General features: G+C 39.7%; 2 protein-coding genes across 2 annotated transcripts in view; one reads left to right on the forward strand and one right to left on the reverse strand.

Moving 5' to 3' along the window:
* The first annotated feature begins 1,637 nt into the window (after positions 1-1,637).
* Positions 1,638-7,704, forward strand: ndufs3 (NADH:ubiquinone oxidoreductase core subunit S3). The gene is made up of 7 exons (XM_044167067.1): positions 1,638-1,780; positions 2,569-2,634; positions 3,781-3,878; positions 4,894-5,043; positions 5,677-5,802; positions 5,950-6,069; positions 7,457-7,704. Exons 1-7 carry the CDS (start codon positions 1,726-1,728, stop codon positions 7,625-7,627), a joined length of 786 nt encoding a protein of 261 aa, XP_044023002.1. The 5' UTR covers positions 1,638-1,725; the 3' UTR covers positions 7,628-7,704.
* Positions 7,705-8,852: 1,148 nt separating this feature from the next.
* Positions 8,853-14,312, reverse strand: part of c1qtnf4 (C1q and TNF related 4) — a 31,159-nt gene continuing 25,699 nt past the window's right edge. The window contains exon 3 of the mRNA XM_044166939.1: positions 8,853-13,512. Within this exon, the coding sequence (XP_044022874.1) occupies positions 12,700-13,512 (813 nt within the window). The 3' untranslated portion in view covers positions 8,853-12,699. The remainder of the gene's footprint in view (positions 13,513-14,312) is intronic.

Raw genomic sequence — 14,312 nt, forward strand, 5'->3', positions numbered from 1 at the left:
TTTCTGATCTAAGTGCTGCATTCGATACAGTCGATCACAGGATACTTTTAAACCGACTGGACAATTGGATTGGTCTGTCAGAAACAGCTCTAAATTGGCTTCCACTCGGGAACATTATTTGTGATCATGGAGTGAATTTTCATTGTTATGCTGATGACACTCAGTTATATTTATCTGTAAGGCCAGATGATACTGATGCCCCACATCCCTTGACAAACTGCCTCTCCAGCATTGTACAATGGATGAGTAATAATTTCCTCAAATTAAATGAAGATAAAACAGAAATTCTTATAATCGGTACAAATGCACAGAGAGAAGACAATTTAAACAAACTTGGAGGTCTACAGAGTAAGCCTGAAGTGAAAAACCTGGGTGTTATTCTTGACTGAGCTGAATTTTAAATCACATATCAACAATGTTACAATGGTTGCTTTTTATCATTTAAGAAATATTGCTAGAGTTTGTGGCTACACTGGACATGAGGTATGATCATATGATTGTTGTATTTACAGTATGTCGTATTGTTGTTGTATCTACAACATTTCAACCTTTAGGAACTCGTAAAAACTGTCTAACCTGCACAAGACTCCTTTCCTTCCTTCCTCAGCTGATGTGAAAGCACGAAGACCCCCAAAACTGGCAGTGCTAGGTTTTTACTTGACAGCGAAACTAAACTGTAGCATACTTCTCAATAACAGTTCTTTTACTTTTGATACTTGAGTACATTTTACTGCTAATATTTGTTTACTGATAGCCTATACTTACTCAAGTAACCTTTACTTGTTAAAAATCTTTCCATTTTAGTATTGCTACTTTTACTCAGTTATTTAGTATGTGACTTCCTTAATATGTAACTAGGTACAGTTACTCAAGTACTGTACTTAAGTACAGTTTTGAGGCACTTGTACTTTACTTGAGTATTTTCATTTTATGCTACTTTATACTTCTACTCCGCTACATTTCAGAGGCAAATATTGTACTTTTTACTCCGCTACATTTATTTGACATCTTTAGTTACTAGTTACTTTTCAGATCAAGACTTTACAAACAAAACACTTGATCAGTGCATAAAATATAATGCCGTGTTATAAATGTTACTACCCAAGAGTATATTAAGCATTTAAAATGAGCTCCACCTCAACCAGATATAACATTAAAGTACTGTTTACATATTAACGGATCAATAATAATGGTCCAGTAATATAATAATACAACACTGACAGGGCCCATTCCAACAAACAAATAATTTTGCTGATAATACTTTTAGGACATTTACTTGTAATTGAGTATTTTTATAATGTGGTATCACTACTTCTACTTAAGTAAATGATTTGAATACTGAATACCACTGTATGCTATAATATCCCTTATATATCACTGGGCTGTTCTTTTAACTGTATAAAGCAGGTTCATATCCTGCAATTGTAATTGGGGATTTAAAGTAATTCTGATTGTGTTGGTAATTATGTCAGTTAATGTCAAACATAATGTGAGGCATCCCACCAGTCTAGGGGGATGTGGACTAACTGGTTTCTATGGCATTTCAAGGGGAAATATTTCATATTTAATGCAGGGGCCCTCTTCGAGACAGGGTCTCAAGATTAGGCAATGCAGCATGACCCACCTTGTGCTTTCGTGGTGTTTACTTCTCCTCCGGCCCATCAGGGGGCGACAGACCCGTAACAGTCGCGTCTCTGCCCGAAGAAGAACGGCTACAGAGCAAACATGGCGGCGTCGTTGGTACGGCTTGTCCGCGGAGGTCTTGGAAGGAGTTTTAACAGTAAGTTGACTGGAAACTCGTCGGGGTTTGTACACACTGTTTGCTGCAGGGATTCATTTAATTATGTGTGCCTTTGCTTGCCTCTGAAAACGACACTGTCTTATTTTCAACCGTCAAATGTCTCAGGTTTGACCTTCGAGCTAGCTAGCTAGCTTACGCTAACGTTAGCCTGCACGGAATTGAATAACAGGCACGATAGAAAGCTTATGTTGTTAATGCGACAGATTAGTTTATTTAGGCAACATAAACGGTCGTGCAGAAGTGTCGTGAGTGGATGTAGGACGAGCCTTTGCTTTTTATTCTTGGTTGCTCACATTACGCCAGTTCCTCTGCAGCTCCAGTTGTCAGTAATAATAAGTAATAATAAAACTGTATTTATAGAGCACTTATCAAAACAAAGTACAAAGTGCTTCACAACAAGAGAAATAAAATATCACAGTGAGTGACGAAATATAAAGAAATAAAATACATAAAATACACAAAAGCAATAAAATAAACAGCCAGTTCAGGTAAAATCAGGATCTGCTTTCAGATAAAAATGTGTTTTGAGAAGAGACTTAAATGAAGAGACTGACTCAGACAGCCTAATGTCTTCGGGCAAGTTGTTCCAGAGCTTCGGGGCCCTGATACCAAAAGCTCTGTCCCCCTTAGTTTTCATCCTGGACTCAGGAACAGACAGGAGACCCCTGCCCGAAGATCTCAAACTACGTGAAGGTTCATAAGGGATTCAGTGGCGTGTTTATAACGTTACTCCTTTTTGACTCCTACCTCCTGCATTTTTTTTCCAGTTGCAAGGACTTCGTGTCTCCTCCAGCAGCAGACCAGGCTGCAGAGCTCCACCACTGAGACCAGCCGTGAGTACACACTACTGGTGCAGAGACTGCTAATATTTTGTTTACCATCAGTCAGAAAGGGTGGCTGCACCACTGATCTCTTTCCTAACTCATATAAACCCCAGTTTGTGCCTCTCGTGTATCATCAACAGGGCTGGATTACCAAATGGCCAAAGCTGGCAACTGCCCTGAGGCCCTAGAGCTACATGGGCCCCAAAAGCTCTGAGTCAATTGGTTTATTCTAGTTTTATAGAATTAGAACCAGTTTCAATTGGGGCAGGATAAGATCTTTAAGATGAGTTTCAGAATCAGCTTTATTGCCAAGTAGGTTTACACATACAAGCAATGTGCTTGGGTATTTTGGTGCAAAGAAAGATAAGCAAGTACCGCAGGTCAAGAATATATGAATAATAATGTTGGGTGGGTATGAGAGTTAGTGTCAGTGGGGGTCCCGGGCCTTGTTGATGAGGCCGACTGCAGACGGACATAAACTTCTTTGTGGCGTGAGGTTTTGGTCCTGATGGACCGCAGCCTGCTGCCGGAGGGGAGTGTCTTCACCAAAAGTAAAGAAATTGTATTATCAGTTTTGTTTGTCTACATTAATGTTATTTCCCCAATAATATCTTTTACCATATGCAAGAACATGTTTAAATTGTTTTTGTTGGGTTGTACAAAAAGTGCAATGCAATGTCATTTTTGGCTACTGTCTTTGTTTGGATAAAGAAATTAAGTCACAATTTGGGAAACAGATTAAAAATCTTTATTGTGCAGCAGACAGACATTTTTTGATCCAGATGGTCAGAAGAGTGTTCTGGAAATACAGTCGAAACATTGATTAAACTTGTCAAGGATTTATCCTTCAGATGTAATAATACAGTAGAGGCACAAACTGGATCTAAACTGACTAGACAAAATGTTGAAGAACCCACTGCTGATGTGTGAAGACTTGTTGGGTGATTGATTTCCACATCACATTCGCTTGAAAATATCACAGAAAACCAAAAATGTCACAAATTCAAGCACAATAAACAGTGTCACACTGCAACCTATTATGTAATGTTAATTATGAGTTGTTAGTATAATAAAATGAAACATGTCTGTCATGGAGAGCAATCGCTGCGTTATTCAGTCGTTATAAACCTCTTTCCTCGTCTGTCCTTCATGCAGCCACTGTCAGGCCCAAGGATGCCGTCACTCACAACCAGCTGGCAGCGTTTGGGGAGTATGTGTCTGAGATGATGCCCAAATATATCCAGCAGGTCCAGGTCAGTTCATGTGCTCATAAGAGTATCAGAGTACTCCCCTTGTGACACTTGCTACTTGCGTGACCAAAGAACCTTAAGTGTGCAGTTTGTGTTGGAGCTTTAAAGTCTCAGTGTGTAGCCTAATGTTTGAGTCAACCAAGATGACAATAGAATAGAAGTGTTTTGAAAACATGCCACATGTATCTACGTGCTATTTGGCAACACTTAGTAAATCAGAGCTGAGGTGTAAATAATGGGGGGAAGGTGTGGTCTGTGGTGGAAGAAGTATTCAGATCCTTCACTTAAGTAAAAGTGCTAATACCACATTGTGAAAATACACAACTACAAGAAAAAGTTCTGCATTAAAAGCCTTATTTAAATAAAGGTATACAAATATCAGCAAACTGTACTTGCAGTATAAAAAGTAAAAGTCCTCACTGTGCAGTAAAATGCTGCCTGTCAGTGTTTTCCTGTTATATCTGATGTTTCTGGATTCATATTCCTGCTGCATTAATGTGCATGTTGCATTTTACTGCTGCAGATGTTTAAGGTTGAGCTAATTAACTACTTTATATACTGTTGGGTAGTTTAATCTACAGCAATGCATCATGGTCTATAAGATCATCATGTGTTTGTAGCGTCACTGTCCTGTGAGAACCACATATCTCAACTTTTCATGAGCTCAGAAAAAACAGCCTGTTCTCAGCTTTGTGACGATGCATTTTCCAGCTGATCCAAGTAGTTTATTTAGTTTACACTTGCATACATTTACTTACATTCAGCTGCTGGGTACAGTTAACTACTGGTGCAGTAGAGAATCTTGCAGGTGTGGGTGGTTGCAGAACATATGGGTGTGGTCTTAAAAAACAAAAACAAAACAGGCCTACTACTGAAATCAGAAACAGTTTTTGGCAGGTTTGCTTTTCTATTTAGCTAAACTGGTCTTAAATGTATCCCCTGATAACAATTAAAATGACTATACTAATATTTAGATTTCAGAAACATGCAGATGGCTTGAAAATGAGTTTGTGTGTAGGTGACCTGTTACAATGAGCTGGAGGTGATGATCCATCCTGAAGGAGTGATTCCTGTGCTGACCTTCCTGAGGGACCACACCAACGCCCAGTTCAGGAACATGATTGACCTGACTGCTGTCGACATCCCAACACGGCAGAACCGCTTTGAGGTTGCTGTCACACCACACACACACACACACACACACACACACACACACACACACACACACACACACACACACACACCTAGAAACATATCATGATGGTGACATGTAAGAAGAACCTTGTATTTGTAGAAAAACATCTTGGATGTTGTACAGTGGAACTTTAAAGTGATTAAACTATCAAAAAATGTGAAGAGAAAATTGTATTGAGATGTGAGTTTGGAGATAAATTTGTAATTTGTGATATTGCATTTCCAGTGCAAACCTCTTCAAAGTGACTGTCGCTCTATATGAAGTAAACAGTGATCACTTGAGGTTATAATGAATGCCCAAGGCTGCCTAATAATGCATGACACATCTATCTAGTGTTGCAGCGGTTATTACAGTCAAAAGCTTTAACTTTACACTGAACTATAAATTCATCCCTACGTTGTTGGTATGTTTGTTGTACCCACTTCGACTGGAAAGCATTATTTGTCTTTATTCAACACACTCACATTCTCCTCTAAAGCTAAATGTTTTATGGTTAGAATTCAATTATTTATGTGCAGGGGCCGTCCTGGTAATCTAAGATGCATATCATCTAAACAAGCTGTCTGGATGTTTTTATAGTGATAATGTGTGTGTGCCGGTTTACAGATTGTGTACAACCTGCTGTCGCTGCGCTACAACTCTCGTATCCGCATTAAGACGTACACAGATGAGTTAACACCAGTGGACTCTGCGGTCCCGGTCCACATGGTTGCAAACTGGTACGAGAGGGAGGTGAGTCACAACCTGCAATCTGAGCATTCATTACAGTGTTTCTTTCTTTCTTCACAATAACAGTAAAATAGTCAGTGATGTTGCATAACTGAGAGTAAAAGTGTGTGTGTGTGTGTGTGTGTGTGTGTGTGTGTGTGTTTTATACAGGTATGGGATATGTTTGGTGTGTTCTTCGCCAACCACCCGGACCTGAGGCGTATTCTGACAGACTACGGCTTCGAGGGTCACCCCTTCAGGAAGGACTTCCCTCTCTCAGGATACGTAGAGGTGAGTTCTGCCAGCAGCGCGTGCGCTCAGTACAGTAGTCATCTTTATTCAGCTTCATCAGTGTGTGTGATTCATTTGCATCCTCTAAAGATAAATGTAGTAGTATTGGCAGGCTGTCAGTAAGACAGACAGGATGGACGCTGTGCCCAGACGCTTTAGATCTCAAACTCTGCTGGATCCTGTGATTTTTATTTATTCATTTATTTATTGAGCTCATGATGATACATTCAGGGTTCCCTCAAGGCTTAAAAATCCTTGATAGTTTGTGCTGAGAGAGAATAATTTATGGCGTAAATACTTACTGCTCTGCACCTGTATCTTTTAGAATTGATTTAAAAGTTCTTTTACTTGTTTATAAAGCTTTAAATGACCTTGCTCCTCCCTACATCAGAGATCTTTTTACATTTTATGTTCCAGCCAGATCACTAAGGTCCTCCACCGCTTTTATTTTCCATGTTCCTTATGTGTCCCATAAAAGTACCAGTGAGAGTGCCTTCTGTTTTTATGCCCCTAACCTGGAACTCTCTGCCTCTGGATATTAGAATAGCGAGTTCTCTCTGTATTTTTAAAGGAAAAGGATCTTTTTAAATCTGGCTTTTAATTTGTAGTAATGTTATAGCCTTAGCGTAGAAAAGGTTTCAGGCGTAGTCATCTGGACACTGTTTTCAGAATCAAGACTTTTCGGCTTCCAGCCAGAAGTCATTCTCAATTGTGAAAAAATGGTCTGAGAACTCAGAAATTTAAGCTACTCTGTGTTACTTAAGCCCCGCCCTCAGGAAGGAGTCTTCCTGAGTGTCTGCTAATTACCCTGCTTTATAGCCTTAGTTTTCAAGTTTTAATCATTGTTTTTAATATTAATTTTTATCCCTGGTGTTTATTTTATTATATGTTACTGATTTTTATTTATTTTCAACATTTTATTGTTTAATTGTTGTAATTTTCAGTCTTGTCTCTATTGTTGTCTATTCTTGTTTTAATTTTTTGTCTGTGTTGTTTTAATTTTGCTATGTGAAGCACTTTGGGCTGGGTGTTTGCATGAAAGCTGCTATATAATAATATTGATATATAAAATTGAGTTGAAACTGAATAGATTTCCTTGAAAGAATGAATTATTCATTTCAACACAGTACCCAAATTCATCTTTCTTACTTCTCTCTGTCCGAGGATGAACACTTCACATCTGTTTTAAAAATTCATCATTTGATCAGGATGTCATGACAAGAAAAGCTTCTCATTTATTTAGATTTTCTTTAAATATATTTTCCAGTTTTTAGTCCTTGAAATGTATCATCGGTAACCATGAAAACACTGACATTACTTTAAATAAAATTAAAACATTTAATTAAATGGCAACGACTTGCAAACTGAAGCATGTGTCCCTCTGCAGGTGCGTTATGATGATGAGTTGAAGCGTGTGGTGGCGGAACCTGTTGAGCTGTCGCAGGAGTTCAGGAAGTTTGACCTGAACACGCCCTGGGAGGTGTTCCCCGCCTACCGAGAGCCCAAAGAGGCCGCACCCAAACTGGAGGCTGGAGACCAGGCACCTGAGAAGAAATAATGTCCCTCTGTTTCATCAACAAACCCACCTGAAATATTTATGTAAATAAAAATACTAATAAAACAATCTTCAAAAGATTTTTTGTAGAGCTGTCGTTTTTGCAAGACTGCCAATTTTCTAATTTAACTATCCTTTATGGCCAGAAGTGTGTGGACACCTGAACATTACACCTATATGTGATTGTTGAACATCTCATTCTAAACCCATAGGCTGCTATAACAGCCTCCACTCTTCTGCTTTCAGGTTCTCCACCAGATTTTTGCACCTGGCCGCAGGGATTTGCTCCCATTCAGCCACAAGAGCGTTAGTCTAAAATACTGTATGCTGTGGCATTAAGATGTCCCATACTTGCAGCTAAGAGGCCTAGAACAAAACACGAGAAACAGACCCAAACCAGGGGTGTCCATGTACTTTTGGCCACATAGTGAACCTGTTGAAACATTTTATGCTTTGCTAATTTTAGTGTTTGAATCAACAATTTTCACTACAATAATCAAGTAGAATCATTAAAGCCTCTGAAAACCTGGATTCATCAAATTTCTCCGTAACATTACGTATTCATGACTTAAATAAGCAACAATCAAAGAAGAAGACATCTTTTGGTATGATTTTATGTTTAACGCTGAAAAACTCAGCCAATCTGCTTCGTCTGTATGAGTGGGTGTGGTTAGATCAGATTTGATTGACAGTGGCCAGACAACATAAGCAAACAGTCACATTCACCCCTAACTGTATAAGATTCAAATATTGCTAAATCCTGATTGGAGCACAGAAATTCATGACATCATTTTTTTCCAACTGAGCCCCACCCAGTGAGAAGATCACAGACGATCTCATGTGAAATGACCGAGAACTGGTGCAACTTTAGCAAAAAAACAAACAAACAATTGTCCAATCATGTAATACCCCATTATCACAGCAAGAAGCTGATTGAGAGAATATTCCTTCATGACCTTAAAATGAATTAGGTTCCAGAAATTCTCTTGCTTTTGTTGTGGAAATATGAATTGTAATAATTGTGACATGTTGGAACTCAGTCTCTTTTGCTGCCATGTAAATCTACCACACTAGAATCGCCCAGCAGATGGTACTGCAGCAGAGAATATAAAACAAGCATAAAGCTGACAACACGCAGCTGTACATTTCTCCGACTGCTGTTGGTTTCATCTGTCAGTTCATGATTTCTGAGTTCACATCGTGGATGCAATAACAGTTCAGACTGATCATTTCTTATTTTGTCAAACATTTTAATTGAAGCATTCATTTTACATGTAAGAAATACTCAAAACATTTCAAAGAGTCAACATGAGCCAGAAAACAAGACATGGGTCAAAATATTTTTTTTTATATTTGTTATTTTTCCGTCATGGTTGGATTTGTGCTTTTGGGACACAAAATTGCTAATTTTGCCAAGCCAAAATCGAGCAATAACCAGGAATTACTTTGAACCACATTTTTGACCCATGTCTGCGCGACATAGTTTCTAATACACAATGATCAATCTTTCATCAGGACTATCTGAAAGAAAGAAGCACAGTCTGGAAACATCCAACATATTGTCAGTTACTGTACAGATAATTCACTTAATAAAAATACACAGTTAACAGGCAGCAACTGGGCCTGTGAAGCTGTTCAGCCATCATGAGAAAGTATCTTTTTAATTCATCGTATTTTCAGTTATATGCATGCATCACACAAGTGCTTTTGAGTGTGTCAGATGAGTTATGCTCAAGTCACTTCACACACCATGAGTTCTGTGTATTTATTAACACCTTCACAGACGGATTTACTTAACTGGGTCAGGTCTGTCTTAAAGTAAAACTTAGAAGCCGCTGCAGCCGTACGGGACAGGAAATTGTCGATTAGTAACACCGTGGTGGAGAGAGGCTGGTGAGAGTGTGAAGCCTGAGACTCGCTGTCTGTTATTAGTTTCAGAGAAGGTGTGAGACCATTTCCCCGGTGCCATGAAGACTTGGAAGAAAATTCAGCTTTTCACCTCTCTGACTGCACAGTGTGGTCACATTTTGATACTTCTTTGATAGTAAATATATCAAGAGAAACCTAATGTTGATGTTGTGCTTTGCTATAGTGCATCAGTCTGAATGCAGTTCTTTAGAGGAATTGTTTGCAGACAAGAGTACAGCGTCACTTTCCACCAGCTTTTTGTGATATTTAATTTTAATGGAAACTTTTTAGCTTGCATGGACCCAGTGGTTTCCAAAGTGTGGTCCATGATCTACAGGAGTCCTTAGAGAAGCGGTTTCCAACTTTTTTGGCTTGTGACGCCTTCAAATGTTTACTTGTGACCCCTCTTCACAGGTTATGGCCAAATAGCCATAACTTCACAACAAAAACATTCGAGGAAAGTCAGAAAAAATAAACAGAATTTGGTTTAACAGATTTTTTTCCTTTTCTTGTTTGTACTATTAATCATCTTGTGGCCCCTCAGATATATCTTGGAACCCCTTACGGGTTCTGACCCCCATGTTGGGAACCAGTGCCCTAAGCAATGTCTATTCATGACCTCTTATCACAGGTTGCATACTGTATGGCTATGAGCCATGAGCAGTTAAACGAGAGTGATGTTCTCTTCTCAGATTGTTGTGATTTTAAAGGTCTTAAAAGGTGAAAGCCTTCAGTATTTCAAACAAACATCATTTTTTAATTGCGTTGTTTTTTTTTTTCTTTTTCTTTCCTATCTTGGTGATCTTTTTGTGGCCCCTTTGATTTATCTTCTACTTCTACTTATGTACTGTATTTGTATCTCAAGTCATATCTAACAACAAAACTCTGTTGCAACATGGCTCTGGTGGACAAAACCTAGCATCTTTTCTTTAAAGGGTTAAAGTGTTACAAAGTTACTTTGTTGGGTTTGTTGGAGATAACAAAAAAGCTCTGAAAACTCCAAAACTAGCTTGCCACTAATACAATGAGCTTGACTTTAGTGATCAATAGCTAGTTGTATCTAACCATGTAGATAGTTTTGGTTTTATGTGCCCAGGTTTTGGGATATCTGTCTCTGAGATTTCTGCCGTCACCTCAATACAATGGAGGTGAATGGAACAGTGTTTATGCTGCTAACAGGATCCATATTCCTCTGGATAATTCACATAAGGACTATTTCTTCGGTAGAAAGTACTTCCAGTAAAAATGTTTGCATTGTGTTCTGTGGATTATCCAGAGTAACAGGGACATTGTCTCTGGAAAGACACATTTCTATTGAAATTCTTAAAGCTTGCTTATTTACACATCCAGCATTAGCATTGATTTTGAGTCGTGCTTGTGTCCACCTGATGAATGTAAGTCCAATATTCACTCTGCTTTTAGCTCTGTTTCGTTCTCCACCATGTCCTGAGGGAAACATCTGGCTCTTTAGCTGCTAAATGCTCCATGTTCACCAGTTCGTCGCTACTGGGCTGTAAAAAGAGAACATGAGCTAAAAGATGCTAAAACGCTCCATATAGCTGAGGAGCACTGTAGAGTCAGGTGATTCTCTATGGTTTTGTCTCTATAAGCAACCCCTTTCATATATCACATAGTCATTTGGTCCATTGTTAACACTTTTCACTTCTATTGTATTGAAGTGGCAGCAGAAATCGGGTGAACCAACCCTTTATAATTGTAGTCCAATGTATTATAATTTGAATTCATAAAACTGAAAACAGTGAGTTAATTTTAAAAAAATCAGTTTGAGTTTTCAAAAAGTAAATTGGCCTGCTTTCACTGTTGTGTTTTGACCATAGTTTATATCAGAACTTGACTTCTCAGAAATTCACATCCAGTTAACTAATTAAAAAAAAAAAAAGTTCAATCACAGTGAAGTATCACTTCACACGGTGTGTCTCCAACTGAGAAGGTGATTTCATAAAGTCAATTTGAACGGCATCATCTTTCTCCTGGCGGTGTGAAATTAAACAGACATGCATATTACAGTGGCCTGGGAGAAGCAATTCAATTTTCCCCACAGTGGTCGCCATCTGAAGAAATGAATTTAGCGCTGCTAGAATTAGAAATGAAATTATGGTCCAGATCCCCGCAGGCCCAGAGGTGGCATGTGGTCAACAGTCGGTATGGGGTGGATATGCAGTCTGCACTTTTCCAAAACTTTGTCAGGTTCGTCCTGTTGTCCTCTGCTCCCGCTGTGGCCGAGTATCAGGGCAAGAAACACTCAGAAAGACTCATTTTGACACAAAACACACAGTTCATATCGTTTTCACGTGCCTCTAAAGACATAAAGTAAAGTGACTTTTTTAAATACAAGCAGAAACACAGTCTTTGACAAGGATAACAAATGCACTTAAAGAAATATTTCACTTCAAAATGAAAATTCTGCGATGACCTCCTCACCTTCAAGTCAGTCGAAACTGAAGTACAGTCTGTATGATTACCAAACCACTACTACTGCCTACCTTATAGTTCAAAAGCATCAAAATGTGCATCAGATTTTTTTATCATCATTTCTTTGATCCTGACAATTAGACTGAATTGCCATTTTGTTTTCACTCCAATGGGAGACGCTGGTTGGAACGTTGTGTGTCAACTTTTGCACCCACACTGCAATTATTTGATTATAAAATACTTCCATCATGGTGTACTAACAGTGGACACAGAATAGTTTTTTTGTGCTGTAAAAAAGACGCCAGGAATTCCAATGACACAGAAGTACAATAGCTAACTCCCCGTGCATTTTGGTGGTCGCACTAACTGAAATGAGAGTTCGGCTGACACAGAGGTGAGCAGGTAATGAGTTTTCATTACAGAGTGAAATATTCAATCAGAGTTCACATTACTGTCATTCAAGGTTCCAGTGCGATGAGGTCATATCCTGGGAAGCCATTAGCTGGAAATCTAAGAGATTTTCATTTAAGCTCTGCACTCAGTCCAAGGTCCCTGTGACTTTGCGAAGGAATTCATATGAAGAGGAAGTGTCAAAGACAACCACAAAGCAACATTCATTACGAGGATTCTCCACTCTGCACACAACTAAGAAACTGCCCTTTGTGGACTCTGAGACTTTTCCACTTTGCATGAATTCCTCCCACAATGTTCAGTCCCTAGCCCATGTGCTGTAGCTAGGGTTTCTTGTCTGCATATGATTGGCTGGTGGTGGTAGTGGTGGTGGTGTTGGGGAAGTCTGGATAAACCAGGAAGCCAGTAAAGGTGATGTACTTGGCGTGGTTGCTGTAAGCCCCAAAGCCATCTCTCTGGTGGGAGTAGAGCCAGACCGTGTCTCCTGGTTTCAGCGACAGCATCAAGCTCTGACTCTGTAGAGCTTTCTCGCCCTGGCTGTCGTCGTAGATCATCGCCTGCACCTCCAGATGGTTCTTCATCAGCTTGACGGACAGCGTCTTCTGCGGCAGCTTGCCCACGTTGAAGGAGAAGTAGTAGGCCCCGGGGACGCGGCAAGTGAACACCCCCTTTGTCACATTAAAGTCTTCTCCGATGTTGACGAATGCTGTGTCGAAGCTGACTGGCTGGTGCTGCGGCATGCCCACTTGGTCTACTCCCACGATGCTCTGGGTGCGCCCCACCGAGAAGGCAGATCTCTGGTCATCCTCTTCGTCATCCTCATCCTCCTCCTCTTCCTCCCTGCGTTGCAGCTCCTTCTCCTCCACCGTGTCTCTTTTATCAGACCTGACATGCTCTGTGGCCTGGTTACTGTTTAACAGGGGGATGTTGTCTTGCTGGGGCTGCTGGGAGTTGAAGGCAGGATGGTGTTGGTGGTGGTGTGTCTGGTAGTCGTAGGTGTCTGGGTAGACCAGGTAGCCGTTGAAGGTGGTGTAGTGTCCGGTGTTGCTGTAGAGCGCATAGCGAGGGTCACCATGGAGACGGAGCCAGACGGTGTCACCGAACTCCAGCTGCAGCATTACACTCTGGCTCTGCACCTGGGGATTGAAGCAGACTTTATTATCCCAGCTATGTTCAGGTCTGTTATCCAGGTCTGTTTTACATCAAGACACCGACACCAAACATAATCCAATCATCTACCTCATGCAGCTCCTCATTCTGGGGAATTTGGTGTGTAATCCCCTCTGTTATGCTTTCATTCCCCAGCCCAACACAAACACACCCTCTGTGATAAGAGCCATATTGTACTGTAAGACAGTTGGAGAGCTTTGACATGATAAATGACCTTTGTAAACATTTCTTCAGAGGGACAAATCCATCCTGAAACAGAATTCAGTTATTATTTGCGATTTGTTGGGTCTCTGTAAATAATATTATCAGAATCAGAAATACTTTATTGATCCCCGAGGGGAAACTCTTTTGTTACAGCAGCTCACTGTCACGTCAGTGCACACAGGAACAGAAGTACTAAGCAAAAAATATAATACACTATAATACAGGTCAGATAAATGAAGTACCAAGTGGGTACAAGTATAAAATAAAATAAGTGTGAAGTACAAAGTGGGTTTACCGGTTGATGATAATAATACGGTATAAGGTAATAGTGCATGAACTGTCAGGTTAAGTGTAGCTTATTAAGATTATAATGAGACGGAGGATATTGCACAGCAGTAATAGAGGTATGAACAAATATCAATATCAATAAATAGGGAATTTTAAACTGAAAAGAGTATATTGCACAGGAGTATTAACACAGAATATTGCACAATTGTGTCAAGTATTGCAGAGATGTAATGATCAATGTCCAGTTTAGTGACTTGGGATCATACAGACTAAC

The sequence above is a fragment of the Siniperca chuatsi genome, linkage group LG1, assembly GCF_020085105.1.
Source record: "Siniperca chuatsi isolate FFG_IHB_CAS linkage group LG1, ASM2008510v1, whole genome shotgun sequence".
In the NCBI taxonomy this organism is placed as follows: Eukaryota; Metazoa; Chordata; class Actinopteri; order Centrarchiformes; family Sinipercidae; genus Siniperca; species Siniperca chuatsi.

Coding starts and splice junctions, on each gene's coding strand:
- ndufs3 (XM_044167067.1), top strand. CDS start 1,726: ATGGCGGCGTCGTTGGTACGGCTTGTCCGCGGAGGTCTTGGAAGGAGT. Junction 3,879..4,893: donor AATATATCCAGCAGGTCCAG/GTCAGTTCATGT, acceptor GTTTGTGTGTAG/GTGACCTGTTACAATGAGCT. Junction 6,070..7,456: donor CTCTCTCAGGATACGTAGAG/GTGAGTTCTGCC, acceptor GTCCCTCTGCAG/GTGCGTTATGATGATGAGTT.